A 20,035-nucleotide genomic window follows, 5' to 3' on the forward strand; every position below is an offset into this window, starting at 1 on the left:
ACCCTCTGTGTTCCCCATCCCCTGCTGCCACTGGGTGGGGGCAGGACGCGTCATGTGACGCTGGGTCCCCTCAAGGTGAGGGGCAAGTCGGTGCCCCTGACAGAGGCCCTCACCCAAGTTCCAGTGATTTTACAGCATTTTCCTGAGCAAATTTAGCAGTCATGGGATACTAAGGCAAGGATTTTTGTGGCTCAATTAACCAGTTAAGAAGCAGGCAGCAGGAATAAATTGAGTTCTTGCAGTTTCTATGTTGTTTGGTGCATGAGTAAATTTGTAAGAACACTCTTAAATGGAAGGTTTTAGTGTTTTGGAAATTTCATATGCTAGGCAGAGGCAAACACTGACGAATATATTCAAGACCATCTGGAATAAAATATTGGTATTTAAGCCAACTATTTCTTCAGATTAATATTTTAAATAGTTGATCATTTAGAAAGACACTATCACAGAAACTGCACTGTGCAAAGGGTATCTTTTTTGAAACGGCAAGCATATTTTTACAACTCAGGGAGAGCAAAGACAAAACACAAAACACCCTCAATAGTAAGATTAAGAGTTTAATAATTACACACTTTTTACATTATGAAAATAAGTCATAAATAGTGTAAAAATAATTCTGAAGATCAACTTCTCACAAGCTAGGAACAAAAACCAAATACAAAACTCAAAGAAACAGGAACAATTTTAAAACTGTAAAGAACAGGAGAAACCAGGAGAATTTGACAAAGAAAAGAAGTAATTCATATTGTTTCATTTGGCTCAGCCTTGAATTATGTCTGAACCAGGAGCCACACTTAAGTAAAAATGTATAACAAATCAAAAGTGATGATTTAAGCCTTGAAATTATTTACACAGCCATAGTTTTACAGTGAAATGACACTCAGAATATGTGATATGAGAATGACTCATGTAATGTTTCCCACAGTGACAATTCACTCCAAATCTCATCGTCTTCTTTTAAGAAAGACTGCTATGAAATATCAAAATAACTGCACATACAGGTCAATTAAAAAAAGTAAAAAACACAAATTAAAAATATAATATTTTCCAAAAAGAAAAATGATCAGATACATACACCTTTAAAAATTGTTACCAGGTTGCATTATGCTACACTTCCCAAACATGTACAACAGAAAAATATCCACAATGAATGGGCAAAATCCATTGGGAAGCTCTCCTGTACAAGCTCCAAGATGAAAGTTGCATAAGGCTTTGATAGTATTGTTCTGAGTATGGGGAGTTAAGTTGTATGCCACGCCCCGCTAAATCCCAGGATTGAGCAAGTGTTAATATTTAATCAAGGGTTCTAATTATTGGACAAGCAAGGCTAGCCTCCTGGTGATGAGCCATTCAGGGGAACAAAGGAAAGCAGCTCTGTGAGACCCTCTTGAGGTGTTAATACTGTGAAACCCTCCATCTAGGCTCAGGCTGTACTTATCTGTTGTGTCTCATTCCAAAAGGAAACACAAACCCTGGGTAATACGTGCTTGGAACCCCTGGACTCTTGCACCACTCGGAGATTGGGATTGTGTGCAACAGTATTATTGTGTAGCACCCTTTCATTTTATTGGAAATGCCCTGGAGAGCTGGACAAAGGATTGTTACCAACATTAACAACATTTAAAATAAACCCCTCTCCCAATCAAATGCTTCCAAATTATCTCAAAGCAGTACCAAGTGTGACTGAGTAGATTTAGATGGATTTTCAGCAAAAATGTTTAAAGGTAAACACTGAAGGTCCCTGGCTGGAATAAGGCCCCCTGTTAATCCAAGGAAAAACAATTCTTTTTCTGAGCAGCATAGTAAACAGGATGCATTTCAAATACCAATATTTTTTAAAAATGCAAACAAACTCCCAATATTACAGAAACCTCATCCTTTTTAGCATCCATTTTGCTGTTTGGGTGACCTTGTCACACGGTCAGACAGCAATGATCAGAAATCGATGTGACACACACACCCCGGCAGTGTTTAGCCAATCATTGGGCAGTTTCAGAAATGAATTGTATATTTCACAGCACTGGACCATTCAGACTGATATTGAGATGCCACACAAGAAAAAAAAGAAAGATGTTTCTCTTAACAGCTTTAGGTCTCATTGTTCAAAGCTCCTGGAGACCATGTTGAGACGTGTGTTTTTATTCTATTTATTTATTTCAATGTAGTTTTTGGTGTGAAAAGGAAAAGCCTCTTTTTAGGTAAAACAAAAAGATACAGATATAACTGTATGACAGTCAAGTAACAGAGCTTAGAAAGCTTGCAAAGAAAACGCATGTCATCAAAAACCTCATTCTCTTGTAGAAGAGTGCACCCATTCTTGTAGCTTTTACTCTTAAAAAAATAATTACACAGAACAATTCCATTATACAAAATAAATCCAACCATGTATTCTCATAGTTAACAATGCCCTATGTAAACCAGAGTTGCATCCAGCAGTTCTGTACGGTGAATAAATTCAGAACCTACAAGAATGTTACTGGATCGCCTCTTGCCTGTTCTTAGCCAGCATTAACATTTTGGGGCATTTTTATTGCACCAAAAGTCAAAATTCCACCTCTGGGTTCCCTTAATTGAAAGCAACAACCCAGAAACAACAAAATTAAACAGTAATGCAACAGCAAAGCCTAATAGATATCTTTCCAGTCCCATATAAAACTAAAATACTTTCAAGCCTGTACATAATACTGACGATGAAGAACAATGCATTTCAAGTCTTTATAGCATGATACATAGGCAAACATAAAGAAAAGTCATTTGACAGTGAGAAGAAATACAACAACTCTACTTCAAGAGCCCTGGGTGCTTTGAGGCACACATGGAGCTCCTTCATGATCATTAACTTCAATGGAAAGTCTGCACACACAACTTGTGAAAACATGAATTCACCCTCCATTTAAATGAACAGCATAGGAAAGTAGTTGGGAGCTCTTTGGGCACACAGTTGAAACCTCTGGATGAGTTTGATTGTATCTAAGCCTCTTATAGACACAATATGGAACATGACATCACTCAACCTCTCTATAACATCTCTCTGTTATTCTAAAATTACAAACAGATTAGAGAAATGAATGCTTCATTATGAACTGTGGTCCTACATCATCCCTTGCAATTATCTGTTCTGTAAGCACCCTGGAAGATACAATTCCTCAGTTTATGGAAATTAAAGGAAAGCAGCTTCTCCATTTATGGAGCTAAAGGAAAGATTAATCTGAAACATGTTGGTTTCAGGCATGCTGTTTCTTTGTTGAGTAAAAGATACCCATGAGGACGGACACCAAATAAATATTGCAGGGAGGTGTGTGTTGAGGGGTAGGGTGGGGAACAGCAAAAGAAAAATAATCACAGAAACAAGAAGTTGGAGTTGCAGAACTTAAGTAAACTCAAGCTGTGTCCAATATTTGAACTGAAAGAAAAAAAATCACACCGCCAACAAACCTGCAGATTTTAAGCAAAGGAAACCTGCAGCAGCAAAACATAAACAGCTACACTAGAGACACACAATAAGAAGAAAAATTAGCACCAAAATAATTGTCAAAGATCAACACAAAAGGCACTGCATGTCTTCCAAAAGTGACTGTATGGCCAGAATGAGCACATTTGCACTTTCATCAGGCAACAGATATTTTTAAAAATCAGACACTATTTTGCTATCTCACCAATTGACTTATCAGATCACAACGTAGTTCTACTAGGATGGCATTTTCAAAATGGAATGGGCTCTTGCTAACAAGCAAAAGCATTTTAATTACAATGGGCAAGAATTAAGATGACTGAATGGCCAGTTCTAAGCAGATGTATGCCAAACTCATGGAGCAATAAATGAGGGAAAGAAAGAAAATGAAAACCAACTCAGGCAGGCGTACGGAACCAGTAGCCCTCCAGGTGTTGTCGGACTCGCGTCCCATCAGCCGCAGCTGTCATGGCCAATGGTTAGCTGTAAATAGGAGTTGTAGTCCAACAACAGCTGGAGGACCACTGGTTCCCTTCTCCTGAAGTTCACACAGTACATACCTGTCTGTTGCTAAATATATCAAAATGACTGGTGACCACAATGGGAATTGCTGGCAGCTGTTTCTGTGATTATATAAAATCACACGTTACATTGATCTGTATGCCAATTGGCGGTTGGCAGCTAGAGCAAAGTAGAGCAAAGTAGACTGGCATGCAAATTTATTAATTTACAAAGACACCATTCATGAACTTAATTTCACTCTAAAATTAGTGGTTGATACCCCATTGTTAGCTCATTTAAAGTGGATTGAAAATGTGTGTTAAGGGTTCGACATAGGGGTCAATGGAGCTCCATTTTGTGACCCTTGGCAAGTTTGCTTGCAAGCCACATGTTGGGACACTAAAGGATGTGCTAAAGGTTTGCGTGTAGCCCTTACATCTGATCCAGCCTCCCCACTCCACCTGTTCACATTTCTTGAGCAGATCTGGCATAATTTGACCAAGTGGAAAGGAAGAGTTAAATGGGAACATGAGAAAAGCTCACACATTCTTCATTTTTGACACACTGCCTCTGTGTGCATCTGTGCATTGCATGAGTGCTAGGGTGGGGAAATGGCTCTGTTTAGTCCTGTAGGGAACCTTCTGTAGTCAGACAAGGAAGGCTCATAACCCTCTTGTTTTAAATCACAAGAGGGATGAATGGAGACACTTGTGCCTTAATAATCTGAAATACAAACTAATAAAAATGTACATTGGAATGTACATGGGGAGTTGACAGGCTCCATTTCTACATAATGAGATTGGTTATGAATATTGACATCAGAACATATTTAAAATTATGCATTAAATGTCTTGGGATGCAATAACAAACTTCTTGCATTGTGGATAAATTGTTCAAAGATATGTTTTATTTGCATGTGTGCATTAATGTTAGTGTGTGTGTACACCTGTATGCACACACATGCAGATCAATATAACTTATCTCATTTATTTAAAATGCTTAAATCCTGTCTTTCTACACACACTGGGCAGCCTACAATAAAAATTAAAACAGAATCGCAACAACAAATAAAGCAGTTAGCAAAGACAGCATCCTTTTTCTGAGTTCCCTGAGCACCTGATCTTTCTTTTCTCTTGCTGCTCAGAGACCATCACTGAAACTTTGGCAAAATATTTGTTAGAACTATTAAGACAAAAGCTTCAGCATTAAAGCAGTTATTGTTGAACAGAAAATTCCCCAGCTCTTTGGGGTGCGTGGGAAATGAAGTTGTTTTGAGGGGGGGGGGGAATATTCTTTTCATTAAATGGTTTTGACATTCTGAAAATGAAATCTGAAATGAAAATGAAACATTATGAAAATGAAATCCGAAGTAAAAGTACAAATGAGTTCTGGAGATACTATTGATTCATGGGCAGAAGGCAGTACTATACTAAGCTAATGGTATGGTTCAGACATGATAGTTTATTGTGATGACAATTATCTTTGGTGAGCTTTGGGTTTGGGCACTCCACTCTGCCCCCTGGCACAGTAGTGAGGAGGAGTTTTGAAGTGTGCACTCCAATTTCAGATTAACTGCAGCTTGTATTGATGCTCAAAGTCCTAAACAAACTGTGGTTAATCTTAAATATGCACTTAAGATTAGCCATACTTTAGGGATAGGGTAGCATACTATACTGCAGTTCATCTAAAATGAAAATGTAAGCATTTGTTCTCCTTGCACATGTACCAGAGGAGGTGCATGAGCCCAAGGCTTGCTGCAACATATTATCATCATGCTAAACAATGGTTTAGTGTGATGTCCAAAGTAGCCATTATTTGGAAATGGAATCATTATGAGGTGATGCACATGACATTTCTGGAGCAACTGATGCTTGTCTCCAGAAACACATGACTGCGTCTTCCTCACATTATTTCACACATGTATGAAATCTCTTATTTGGTCAGACTTTTTTTATGAATGTACATAGAAGTTTAATCACCATTTCAACACTGGCAATTATTTTTTTTTAAAGCAAAGTAAAAAATGCAACATAAATTAGTTTCTCGGGGTGTCTACAAATGTACTTTATGAATACAAGTCTAAAGATTTGAAAGTTAAGCAGATGTGTTCAAAACAGAGAAATGAAAGCTGGTTTTTTAAGCAATATGCAACACAATCGGAACACATTCAGAAGTTCCACTGAATTCAATGGGTTTTTGTCCCAGAGAAGAATGCACAGGATTGCAGTCTAAAATTCAGATGAAATTCATTATACATTTGAGATAAAAATGTTGCTGTTACTGTCATGTAATATTCTTTCCCTATTGCATACTCTTTGGGCTACAGAACCCCAAAACAGGACAACTGTAGAAGGAAAAAAAGGTATATGAATAAATGTGATCATATGAATTAAAAAGAAACAAATCCCTGCTTTGCAGCAGTAAAGACCTTATAGATCCAAAAAAAAGACAACACTGAAAGAAGTTGAACACAAGTGCATTTTTCAGAACTTAAATTTCAGGAAGCATGTATCTGCTGGATGATAGCGAACTGAAACACAAATAAAATAAAATATATTTTTCCAAAATCCTATAAGCATTTGATATTTCATCAGGAACTTCTAAAATTCAAATGGCGAGCCATATACAGTCATGTCTGTTCCATTGCTTTAGGCATTTCATGGTAGCTTTTGTCAAGAATCCTTGCCTTCAAAAATCTCAAAATGCAGTATGTGAAACAAATACTGCACCAATCCTTGAAAATGGTCATGTCGATACTGAGACCTATCATCAAATGATCCTTTTGGCATCTCTCTGCAGCTTCATCAACCTACTCGCAAAGCAAGATCTTCATGCTTCTTTCCTCCTTGGTTAAATAGTCAACAGGGACTAGTGTTGAAATCCACCCAATTTGAATGGCTTGTGACTGCGAGGAGTGCAAGCAAACAGAGGCTGATGAAGAGGTTTCACCCTTTTGACAAAGGTGGCTTCATAACCCAGAAGACTGAAAGCCATCCACCGCTGGAAGGAACTGGAGCTCCCTCCAAATTCAAGACCATTGTCTTAATTTCCTCCTCTTATCATTTTTTTGCAATAAGCCATGGTGTGACTCCCTTGAGATGACAAAAAAGAACAATTCAGGTGTCTGAATGAAAAGTCACAGCAAGCAACCATTGTAGCTCACAGGGATGATCACACAACAAGCTGTTTTGGCACACGAGTCATGCTTCTGATTTTAGTCAGCACAAGCAAATATGTGAGCTATGAACCAGTGATAAGATTGATGAAGGTGAACATGGAAGCCAAGTCACTGTATTCCAATGGCAATCGGGTACAGTACGTTTCATAGCACTGAGCTCATATTTGGTCACAGTTTCATGTAAACTAGTTCATGGCACTTGTTGTCCATGCAGGCCCAAAAGAAGACAAACAGAAAAAACTGGAAAACTGCAGAAACAACTCAAATGTCTATGAGTGATCACTCTGTAAAGATTAACTCTGTATAGAGACTAATACTTGATTTTGCAAGTTTGTTGCAGTTTATATTTTGTTGAATTGCAGATGTATGTGAAGAATAGAGGTACACATGGACTACTGCAAACAAGTAGAAGCAGCTACGTGTAAACATATTTCAGACTTGTAAAATCAATGGTTCCATTTTCAACTATAAATACAAGAGCGGAGTGTTATATACACAACTTCATGCTTGCAAAGTTAGATTCATCACTGCAAAAAACAAAGAAACAACATTTTGGCAAGGTTAGTAATGAGCTCAAATGTCTGCTTCAACTAAGTAATGGGCTGAATGAAGAGCTGTCTCTGATCTCCCATGAGTGGGAAATGGGACAGTTTGGATTGACTCCCCCCTTCCCGCTGTTTCCCCCAAGAACAGTCTGAAAGTCTAGAGGAAACTGGCAAAATCTTCCTTTCTACAGTCTAAGCATTTTGATAATATTCTGCCATTCCCCTTGATTGTCCAAACTTAATTTGCCTAATAAAAAGTGGACATACAAGATGATTTTCAGCACCTCACCTTTTGCCAACAGCCAGGCATTGGTAAGCCATCTGGTCCCTGTTTGAAGAACAAAGTTCATGATTAAGGTTTAACAACATCTCTCAACAAGAACCCACACCCACACCATTCCATATCTCACAAATGAAAACTTGTTTAGGAAGATAAGTAAGACTGAAACATTCAGCAGAAGAATGGGTGGGATGCATGAAGATTCTCTTAACACACATAATCCTGTGTTCCTTGGATTTTCTGAAGAACAATTAACCACCATAGGAACACTTTAAAGATTAACAAGTGCCTTATTTCATGCAAATTTATTTGTGGCTTTGAGATCTCCATTGATCCATATGTAATTGTGGTAATGAAAGGACAATTAGAGTTCCAATGCAGCAAGAAGGATGTTGTAAGTGGCCTTTACCAGTTCACTGCCTTGGATCAACTGTGAACTGGACTAGTTAGTCCATTTAGGCAGGACAGGATAGGCTTGGAAAATGACAAAACTATTCAGAATAATCTTTCCATAAGCAAGAGTGTATCATTTCTATCTGGAATTACTCTCCCAGGAGTATATCAATTCAGCTGTAGGCTAGCTAAACCCAAACATGCTGGTTTATTTTCAGTAAGAACGTGCTTAGAATGAAAACTCTCTACATGAAAACCAATGAAAACTAAATTCACAGAAACAGTAAGAATGTAAGAAGAGTCCTGGATCAGAACAGACCAGCATTCTGTTCCCACAGTGGCCTATCGGCTGCCCATGAAAAGCCCATAAGGGAGGGCATGAGTGCAACAACACTACCTTCTTGTGATTCCCCAGCAACTGGTATTCAGAGACATCCTGCCTCTGATACTGGACATAATATAGCCATCATGACTAGTAGTCCGTGGGAAGGGTGCCCTGATCATGTGAAGCCCTTACACATGTGCAGGAGCTCATGCATTTGTAGTTGCTTCACAGAGAACCACATGCAATGCAGAGTGGCTGGAAGAAGCAAATGTGACTTTAGGAGAGGGGCTAAAGGTATGACTGCAACGTTGCCCTCCACATGAGTGACATATGCATAGGGCATGGGTAGGCAAACTAAGGCCCAGGGCCCAGATCCAGCCCAATCGCCTTCTAAATCCGGCCTGCGGACGGTCTGGGAATCAGCGTGTCTTTACATGAGCAGAATGTGTGCTTTTATTCAAAATGCATCTCTGCGTTATTTGTGGGGCATAGGAATTCGTTCATTTTTTTCTTCAAAATATAGTCCGGCTCCCAACAAGGTCTGAGTGACAGTGGACCGCCCCCTGCTGAAAAAGTTTGCTGACCCCTGGCATAGGGCTTCAGAGTACCTGAATATAAGTTCTACCATCCTCATTGGCCTCAATGGAATCAGAAAGTGGCAGATGATGAGGGGCTGGAGCAAACAGGCCTCTTAGTGCCTGAGCTGGTGTGGGCATGCTGGGAACCACTGGGGCAAACAGCATTGTTTATCCCCCCCCCCCCCATTTTAAGTACCTTTTCTAGTCACTGGGCAGCTGGCCAAACATGTCCACAGTGACAAGTCATTTTATTATTCTTTTAAAATATATTGGGCAGTATCCAATTGAGTGCTTCTTACCACTAGTGCAAGGATTTTGGTTGTTTAATGGAACTTCCCTTTCTTCTCTTCTCCTCTCCCCACCTCACTTCCACATCTGTCCTTTGTATTTCCCCAATCCTCTGGAGCAGATTTGGGAAGAACATGGGAGACATATGGGTAGAGGAGCAGGAGGGGCAGTTCCATTGCGTAAGTGGAAATATTGGAATAGTTCGTGAGTGGGCCCAATTCAAGGTCAAGGCAGATGTGTAATTTACACTTGGATTTTCTATATGCCAACAAATTTTCTTTTGGGAGATCTTCAATAATTTGAGCAAACAACAACAACACTGCTAGTGTCTATTAAGTTTGTCCTATAGCTGCCTGCCTTCTGTTTACTTCCAGACAGAAATGATACTGCAAACTTCCCCCCCTTTAAGAATCATGAAGGCATGCTTGATTTACTTGCAACCAAATACATGAACTATAAGTTATCATTAATCAGAGGCAAACCAAATATAACATGGACTGTGTAGTCAGATAAATAATCATTTGATAACTTAGATTAGAAACATTGTGCTTGAAATAAAACCTACTTAACTTTAACATTCGTGCTTAAACTATACAAACAGTATCAGAACATGCAGATCAGCTGTAACTGCTAACCATTAAAAAGCCTTTGGCATTTTCTAGAAATGTGTAAATAATGTTGATTTTTAAAATGAAAAAAAAAATAATAATCATATTTTGATAATAATGAAAATAAAGAGTGTTGCCAGATTGGTACAAGGGAGAGGGATCAATGAGTAGAATTTTAGTATAGGTAGGAGCTTGAACTCATGCTAACATAAAGTTGGGAACTGTTGTGTATATTGTGGGAAATTAAGTTTCAAAGGAAAGACTGTTACACTGGAAACATTTAAGAAACAAAGACAGTGAGGGCTTTGGGCTGCAGGCCATTAACTCCTTACAAATGTCTGAGAAGTTCACTTTCAGATGTGTGTAGCATTCCATTATATAAGAGTGGAACTGTTCATAGGGACTGCAGACACATTAGTGAGGTCCTGAAGACTAGTTCCAAGTCATCCTAAATGCCTATATAATTTTAGGCAAAAAACAACAGCAAAACCCCCAAACCTATACAATCGTCTCCATATTTTTAACATTGGCAGCAGTAGAGAGCTCCATGGAGCATTTTGATTAAAGTGTCTATTCTAATACATCAAAAAAACATTTCTCACTAACAATATCAGGGGAATATCTTTACTCATACATGCGCAGAGAACTCTGTTAGCATAGAACAGACTGGAGCAGCTCTGTTGTCCAACAGATATGGTACATATTAGAGCCCATGGTCTTGATCCTTTGTGCATTAACAGAGCTCCACCCTGTGTGTGTATTTCCCCTTTCATTTAAACAGAAGAGTATGAATGAAGCTATAATGTCTACGAAAGTTAACAAGGTGTGGTGCAGTTGTCAGAGGGCTGGACTAGGATATGGAAGACCAAGGCATAAATCCCTGCTCAGTCTTGGAGCTCACTGGGTGACTAAGGCAAGCCACAGTCTCTCAGTCTAACCTAGCTCACAGGGTTGTTGCAAGGGGGAAAATGGGGAGGGGGGAATCTCATATACTGCCTTGAGCTTCCTGGAGAAAAGGTGGGATATAAATGTAATGAATGAACAGGCACACTTAGGTGCGCTTGAATTCCAGTGCCAACAAGTGCTTACTGAAGTGGGGTGTCCGTGAATACCAGGGGTGTCAACCTGGTCCCTACTGCCCACTAGTGGGCATTTCAGGATTCTAGGTGGGCGGTCGGGGGTTCTATGGCACAAGCTGAATCCTCCTTCCATCAAGCACTGGTGGGCGGTAAGGAAATTTTACCATCAAGAAAGATGCATTAGTGGGCGGTAGGTATAAAAAGGCTGACTACCCCTGGTGTACACAGTGGAGCTACCATATTAATATTACTGCAGGGAATAAAAAATGACTTCGCATTAAAGTGGCTTGGATTAGAGATTAATTCCTCCCCCTGCCTGTGCATATATAGTACCCTTGCTTAATTTAAAAAGAAAAGCCACAGAAGCAGTCTGAATACAGTCATACCTCGGGTTGAATGCGCTTCAGGTTGAGCGCGTTCGAGTTGCGCTCCGCGGCAACCCGGAAGTAATGCAGCGTGTTACTTCCAGGTTTCGCTGCTTGCACATGCGCAGACGCTCAAAATGACATCACGCGCATGCGCAGAAGCAGCGAAAAGCGACGCATGCGTGCGCAGACGTGCAGTCGCTAGTTGCATTTGCTTCTAGATGTGAATGGGGCTCCGGAACGGATCCCATTCGTATCCAGAGGTACCACTGTACTTAAAAGTTTGGAACATGTTCAGGAATGAGCTAAGATAAATTGTGTAGGGCAGGAATAAAAATGATACATTCTTTAAATTGGGCATTCCTGTGGTTTATATATCTGGTTTGTGTCGGCAAAGAGGGCAACTTCATTCTTGTAAGTAGGGATAGAACACATTTTGGTGGTGGTGGTGAGGATGGGGAGAGAGACAAGCAATCTTGAAGTAGGGTGGGTGGGAATTACACTTATTGTCAATGCTGGAATAAAACAAACTCAGAATCATTGTATGGTGGCGGGCGCAAAGTGCTTAGTGTTACGTTGCAGATGTTGAGAGGATGTTGTGATCTCTGGATACTGTTACGATCACCAAAGCAGCCAGTTTGATCATGCACATGCATGTACAGGGACATGTAAATGTAAAGTCTGGTCGGTTTAAACTTTACATTGGAAACAACTGACTAGAAACACAGGAATTGCATGCGGGTTGGTAGGAAAGAGCAATACTGTACCAATTGGCAAGGGGCATCCAGCCCATCCAGGCCTGGCTGGCCTGGCTCCCCTTTTTCCCCCTTAATTCCTCGGAATCCCTGTTTGTAAAGATTAACTTGCAACGTTACTAAGAAATATATTTTGCATTGACTTCGCTGGAATAAACAAAGAAGGAAGGAACAAAAGGAGGAGCAAGCTAACAGGAGGGTTATAATGTTGGTATTTTGCTTCTCAGGAACAAGCCACGTAGCAGAGCAAGTGACCTGTATGACAAAATATAGCTAATAATTGCAAATGCAAGCCTTTATACCACGAATTATGGAAATGTTTGCCGTTAATATCTATTCTGTTTTTAAAATCTTCACTTTTTTTTTTTTGAAAGAGTTAGATGAAATGTCACCATTTCTTTAAATGGGCAACTGGATTCTTTGGTCTGAATACCCGCTGGATACCAGCATTAGACAATATCAGTAGCTTGCTCCTCCTCATATTGCAGCGACCTACTATATTACTGTATGAGGAGACATGTCCAATACACAAGTGAGACGTACCAATGGGCAAGGTGCATCTAATCCAGGGGCACCCTGTTCTCCTTTCTCCCCTTTAGGCCCCTTTTTGCCTTTCTTTCCCTTTTCCCCCTGTGGACACAATGGTTTGGACAAAAAAAAGGTTTCATTCTTTTCAGGGAAAAAAAGAGAGAGATGCTTTAAAAGATATTTTTTTTAAGCCAATGGAGGGCTGAAAGGACACTTACCACTGTGTTCTACTTTGCATGATGCATTATGTGGAAAAATAAATGGTGATCATGAGCAACAACTGCATCAGTTGGGTTTTACTGAGCTTCCGTACTGATATCATTATGAACACTTTGAATCCTAGAGCAGGGCTTGAAAGCATGAATGCTTTGTTGGTCATTTGACTCAAAGAGGCACCTGGAAGTGCCTTCAGATAAAATCCACCCCGATCAGCCTGCTCGTGAAGACATGCAAGTTCCAACGCATTCAGCAAGGCTCAGTGCATTTACCTTGGTTGAGGAGCCGCTTTCTTACGGTTCTTTCCCAATAAAATGCTGTTTTTCCCAGGGACAGGGATATTAGCAAGGGCAGGGACATTTGTCCCAGCCACACCCTTTTCACATATGTGCACAGACTCCTAGGGTTGTGTGGGACTGAGCCACAGAGCACAGAGAAGTCACTCCCCTTTCCAATGTAGTGCAATGTAAACTGCACCTGAGGGAAATTCATGCCTTTTTTTGTACAGATGGAGCTGCCTATTCCATTGAAATGAATGGGAAACATTGTGCATAGATGAATTCCACATCTATCTAAGTATGCAAACATTGCTCCGAAATGGGATTTCTCTTCATAAGATCTTTTTGCCAATGAGGGAGCTATTGTCCTAAGAGGGCTGCACCTTAATACTTAGGAATGCTCCCTCTATCCAAAGGATGGAGTTCAGCTTAACAGGGACTGAATAGATCTGTGTGGTGCAGCTTCACTGAACAGAATAAAGCTGAATGAGAGGAGAAAATAAGATGAACTAAATCTGTAGTGGATTTTAATGAGGTCAATTTGCTTCTGTTCCCAAATGTTTTTGTCATTACTTCTAAAAGGGTCTTGGCCAAATATGCTCTGCTAATCCCATTCTTAAAAAGTTCAATAAAGGGTCATCAGTCACTTAGAGAATTAAGTATTTATTCTTTTTTTAATGCCCTGAAAAAGGATTCAAAAGAAATCTTCTTCGTCAAAAGATACTCTGATCCTTTTTGCAATGTACATTCTTTTTCTAACGCAATATTAGAACAACGTGTTCATTAAAACTTCGCTTTCAGAGAGCTTAGTTATGTGTCCTGAATTTGAAACTGAAAAATCCAGCCATGTGGTTGAAAATGGAGCTGCTTTTTAAGGGGCGTGCAATATAGGAATTTCAGAATTTTGTGCTAATGCACAGATTTGATGAAACTGATTTGATGCTTAGGTGGACTGAATTGCTATCTGAGAAAATGACTTCATTTTCAGCCATAGGGAGACAGTCTGAGAACTAATTTAAAATAGATCTCACAGATGATCAGATGATCACAATGGTAAATGAGTTTCAGGCTCACTCACAGTTTTTAACAAAAACCAAAAGTGCCTCTCTTTGCTTGTTTGTTTTAATTTTAAAACCCACCACACGCAATGAGGGGAAATCAAGAATATTATAGAGATGGAGAAATAACAAAAGGAAAATTAGTAGAATAAAATAAAGAGCAACCAAGGAAGGCTTGTCAAGGTTGTGGTTGGAGGCAAGATTTAATTTGTAAGGAAAAGGGGTAAAAAAAGACAAAATGAATTGTAAGGAAACAAGGTAAAAGGAGAAGGGAGGGATGCACCTCTGAAAGGGGAAAGGGGATTAGGATGATGCATAGTAGGGCTAGAAAACCTGTGGTCCCCCAGATTCCATGGGACTCCAAGTCCCATCAGCTCTGCCAGCATGGCCAACGGCCAAAGGTTGATGGGAGTTGTATTCCACAACATCTGTATGACCACAGGTTCCCCATCCCTGACATAAAGGAAATGAACATTCACCCATTTTCTCATTAAAAAATATTATGCATCCATTTACAGCAGAATATAAAACGTTTGCTAGAGTTTCTTTTTCATGTTACAATGTCTTAGGCAGAGCACACATACTTTAAAATCAATAGCAAGCTCACCTTAAGTTAATGTAAAAAATAATAATTATCATACTATTATGCATTTGAAAAGTGAAATTACACAACACACATGATATACTATGGCATATAGGACAAACATTCCAATGAGAATCAAACACATTTCCATGGAGAGATATACTGTATTACATCATATGAATGACACTATTCGCCTGTCTTGTCTGTGTGCCAAAATGTTACGTAGCGGCACTTAGGGGGAAACAATTCAGAAACTTAGGGGACACAGAAAACCACGATTCAAGTAACTTTGTTTTGTTTGGAACACTGTATTTTTCTTCAGTATGATATAAAAAGCAATGGCCAGGCTAGCTTCCTGGTGAAGTAGCAGCCTTAAATATTTGACATTAAGGAAACAAAGGGAGTGGCTTGGCACCCGAGGGCAAATGGGTGGGCTCCCTCCCTCCCATCAACTCGCTGGTAGTTAGAAAGACAAAGGCCAGAGTGGAAAGTTGAGTGATGTGAGATAGAAGCTGGATGCAAAAGCTGTAGGCAGGGAAGCCAGAGAAGGAGCCATGCTGGATTGCACCCAAGTCTGCAGCTATGGAAGGAACAAGACCCTTATAGGGTATTAATGCTGTGAACCCCTCCATCGTAGGCTCAGGTTGTCTATATGTGTAAATAAACCATATATCACTAAGACACTAAAGTGTCCACTCTTCATTTCAAAGGAAGACAAATCCTGGGTAAGTGCCTGGAATCTCACACTCCCCCTGGATTATGTAGATTTAGATCTGGAGGTGGTGTTTAAAGGACAAGGAAGCATTTATGGATTTTAAAGGCAAATCTCAATCCAAATCTCAATTCATTTCCTACTCCTAGAAAACCTAGGGGAAATCAATAGAGTTTGTCCTTGAAGTTTTTGCCATCATTGACTTCAACAAACAATGGTCTGGCTAAGGAAGTAAAATGGCCTCATCCTAAGACTTACTGAGACAGCAAATAAACGCTTATGAAGGGGAAACCAACTGCCACAATGGCATTGGCACAAGCTTCTGTGTTATACCACCATTTCAGGGTTGTTCCCTAGCTTTGGAAACTGAAACAGTTATTCTTCAGATAAATATGATTTAAATAACTATTCATTTTCACTCTTAAGTTTGCAGTTAATGCTTCTCAGTTGGAAGCTGATAAAAAATTTCGGTTTCCTAGTTTTACATGTGAAGTGGTCCTCATGTGAATTCAGGGGGGCAGGGCCACAGTACTACCCCACTTTGTGGCTTCCCACCTTCCCCCTGCATGGGAACAAGCAGCTATAAACACAGACCTCTATGTGTAATAGGCTTCCCTGGGAGGTGGAACCTTGACTGTGAAGGATTCCAACAGCTGGGGAACCATAGGCATGTAGATTTCTCCCCTTGCAGATATTGATTCCTAACCTACACATAACTGAGGCGGGGCCTCGGAAGGCCGCAGAAGCTCAGGAGAAACACCGCAGCCCCTGCCCCCCAGTTAAATACATAAGAAGCACTTCACCCGCCAGAATGCTAGAAACTGGATACTGTTAACTGATTTCTTTGTCCTTGCCCTTACTTGTTGAAGCTGATTATTTTAATATTAAAAATGTCCCCAACGCAAAGATCTGTGGGTCTCTGATATACAAGTCTGTTCACTTAAATGTCAGAGAACATAGGAAGCCAGACCACTGGGTCCAGCTAGCTCAGTGAGGCTATTCTGACTGGTAGCAGCTCTCCAGGATATTCAGGCAAGGGCATATTTCAGACCCTACCTGGAGATGGGACGCAGGTGGCGCTGTGGGTTAAAGCCTCAGCGCCTAGGGCTTGCCGATCGAAAGGTCGGCGGTTCGAATCCCTGCGGCGGGGTGCGCTCCCGCTGCTCGGTCCCAGCGCCTGCCAACCTAGCAGTTCGAAAGCACCTCCGGGTGCAAGTAGATAAATAGGGACCGCTTACCAGCGGGAAGGTAAACGGCGTTTCCGTGTGCGGCTCTGGCTCTGGCCAGAGCAGCGATGTCACGCTGGCCACGTGACCCGGAAGTGTCTCCGGACAGCGCTGGCCCCTGGCCTCTTAAGTGAGATGGGCGCACAACCCCAGAGTCTGTCAAGACTGGCCCGTACGGGCAGGGGTACCTTTACCTTTACCTTTTACCTGGAGATGCCAGTCATTGAGGGAGGGATTTTTGTATGCAAAACTGATGCTCTGCCACTGAGCTATGGTCCTTCTCCACAGCTCTGAATGGGTAATAAAAATATTCACAAAGAGCTGCTGCTGTCATTGACTTGGATTCAAAGAGCTGTTCAGCAAATGGAAGGGAATTAAATAATAATCTAACTACATTCTTCATTTAAGACATTTGTGTACCACTCTTCTAATCTCAAAATGATTTACATTAAACATATTTAAAATAACATAAAATATAAAATTAACTATGTTTGGGGTTGTTGTTTTTTTTATATAAAAAACCCCATAAAAGTTGAGCGCTCTGCTGAAGGGTGGGCATTCCTGTCCACAAGCCCCCTTCCCTTGTTCACACTGAACACATGAAGGTGAAAGTGGGACCATGACTGGTGGCCATAGTCATTGACTATGTCCCATACCTCTGTTGTTTCACTGAACAGTGAAACAGGTCCCTATGTGCATATAGCTGTTCATGCACTGGGGGCATCCACACAATTTGGAACCTCACATGATGAGAGTTCCAGATCACATGGAAGACCCTTTATGTTTACAACTTTCAGATGTTCTACCAAGAGTGTGGAATTCATGGGTGTGAGCATTCTGATGTTGGAGGAGACAGTGAACTGCACAGAGGGGCTCATCTGCACAGTCCTCAAGAGGCAGCCCTTCAAAGTGGCCAGGGAGGTCTTCTCCTCCTGGCTACATTAGAAGATTGTAGAACTCTGCAGGGATCCACCTGAAGTATCTTAAGCAGCCCTGCGGCATAGCTAGCCTAGAGAAATACTTGACAGCCCCATGACAACGTTATCTAATTAAGTTTAGATGCATGTCACATGCCATTATTGAAATTTTCTAGGTTTCAAATACAGTTTGCCCTTTTGCATGGAAAACTGCTGTTTAAGCAAAGTGAGCCTAAAGCTCTGCTGGGCTCATGGGACTAGATTTATGGCTTGTGAGGTCCTGTCCACTGATCTGATTGGGGAATCTCTTGCATGTGCAAGAGGCCTGTTTGCACACCAGAGCTCTCAATTTCAGAACTCTACCAGTGCAAGGGAAGTATACGTAACCAACTGCACAGAGATCTGATTTTGCCTTGTATCCCCAAGAGATTTGCACCTGCACCAGACCTCCCATACTGGCCAGGAGAGGATCAATCATGGCACATGGGAGCAATCCAATGACAATTAGGCACACTGAAGGTGCATCAACAAAGTTAAGCCCTTAATTGTGTGCTTAACCATCACTTTGAGAGCTGAAATGTACCCAACTTTCTCTGGATTAGCTCAAAGTGTTTTTGGTTTAGCTTTCGTCTTCTCAGCAACAAGCCAGATGCTTTCCAGGTATAAATACAGCATCCATTTAATTGAAGCCAATGGACCTATATTGATTTACACAAGCTGTCAATCTGTCCCAGTGTCTCCTACCGTGTTGCTACTCCAATGTCTCTTGTCAGTAACTACTGTATAAACAAACACAGACTGTCAGGAGTCTTGGAGGAGAAAGCCTCTCTTCTCCCATTATGGAAACTGCTGACCTTTTGGGATCTGGGTGGAAGCTTTCTTTCACATTCTGACAGATGACTTTGTCTAGCAAAGATCCATGACATGGCTTTTGGCACACAGAAGGAAGAAAAGTCTAGCTTAATGGGACAAATTATAGGACTGGGACAAAAGAGCTGACTAGGCTAAGTAATCAAACAACAGTTAATAGCATTGAAGTCACCTTTTCTCCCTTTTCTCCTACATCACCCTTTTCTCCACGAGGACCAGGGAAACCCTATAAAAAATGAACAAAAATACCTCTATTGGCTTCTGTATGTGGGCTTGCCTTTATTGTGTAGCTGAATTATCTACACACACACACACACACACACACACACCAGGAAAACTGTACCAAATGATTTTGAAATTAGAAAGCGCATAATAGCAAGAAAGTTATTGAAGATGCCCAGCAAAAGACACCCTTATTTTCCTACATGCAAATTAGCACTGGCAATGTTAAAAAGAGAAGTGCTTCAGTCAAGAAGGCAAAATGGTTACAATTATTTCCCTCCCCACACTGCAAAAGAAGTTGCGTAACAGGAATGTCCCAACTGCAACTTCTGTTGAGAAATACACTCGGCTGCAAATCAAAACCTGCAGTCAGTGGTGCTTGAAAACACAACTGCATGGAGGCTGCTCCATGTGTCAAAGTGTTCCTCTAAACAGCTTCTCATGAGCTTTCAACTGTTTTTAACCATGCAATAGTGACGTTCTCTGCATGGTGAAAACCACCAGAAATTTGTAAGGAGCTGCTATCACAAATGGAGTGTCATGCCACACACTCCTCATACGGTTACATTTTCAAGCAATATTGGCTGCATCTGTAGGCCTCAGGAGAATTATAATAGTACTTTCCATGATCATCTGTCAGGTGCTCTAGTTAGCAGCAGTTGCTGTGGGCACTTAGGAGTGGCACTATTTATGCTGGGATTTACAAGACTGCCCTTACTTAGCACTGCTTTCTCCACACTCTTCAATGTTATTTTCCTATCTCTCTGATTATTTTAAAGGCAAACGGCAATGCAATGTTTAGTATATTCTCTGCATGATTGTCATGCACAACAAATGGGGGGAAATTCGACATGCTACAAGCATGCAACTATTGCTGTAAAACAAACATGTACCTACCACACAAATAAAGTGATGATAAATATTACTTACATCAAGGCCAGGTTCGCCATCTTTGCCCTATTAAAGAATCATATTAATAATGTTAAGCTTTGTTAGCTCAGTTTGTGTAAGATGTCTGCCAGAACTATTTAGGCATGCAGCTGCTTTATTGTGTATACAACACAGACTGGCACACAAGC

The 20,035-nt window shown here is 40.7% G+C and overlaps 1 protein-coding gene across 1 annotated transcript in view; it reads right to left on the reverse strand.

Moving 5' to 3' along the window:
* Positions 1-541: 541 nt before the first annotated feature.
* Positions 542-20,035, reverse strand: part of COL25A1 (collagen type XXV alpha 1 chain) — a 327,412-nt gene continuing 307,918 nt past the window's right edge. The window contains exons 33-37 of the mRNA XM_079990247.1: positions 19,887-19,913; positions 18,907-18,960; positions 12,359-12,436; positions 7,965-8,003; positions 542-7,044 (exon numbers count right to left, since the gene is read on the reverse strand). Coding sequence (XP_079846373.1) covers positions 7,012-7,044; positions 7,965-8,003; positions 12,359-12,436; positions 18,907-18,960; positions 19,887-19,913 — 231 coding nt within the window. The 3' untranslated portion in view covers positions 542-7,011. The remainder of the gene's footprint in view (positions 7,045-7,964; positions 8,004-12,358; positions 12,437-18,906; positions 18,961-19,886; positions 19,914-20,035) is intronic.

This window comes from Podarcis cretensis (assembly GCF_951804945.1).
Source record: "Podarcis cretensis genome assembly, chromosome: 9".
In the NCBI taxonomy this organism is placed as follows: Eukaryota; Metazoa; Chordata; class Lepidosauria; order Squamata; family Lacertidae; genus Podarcis; species Podarcis cretensis.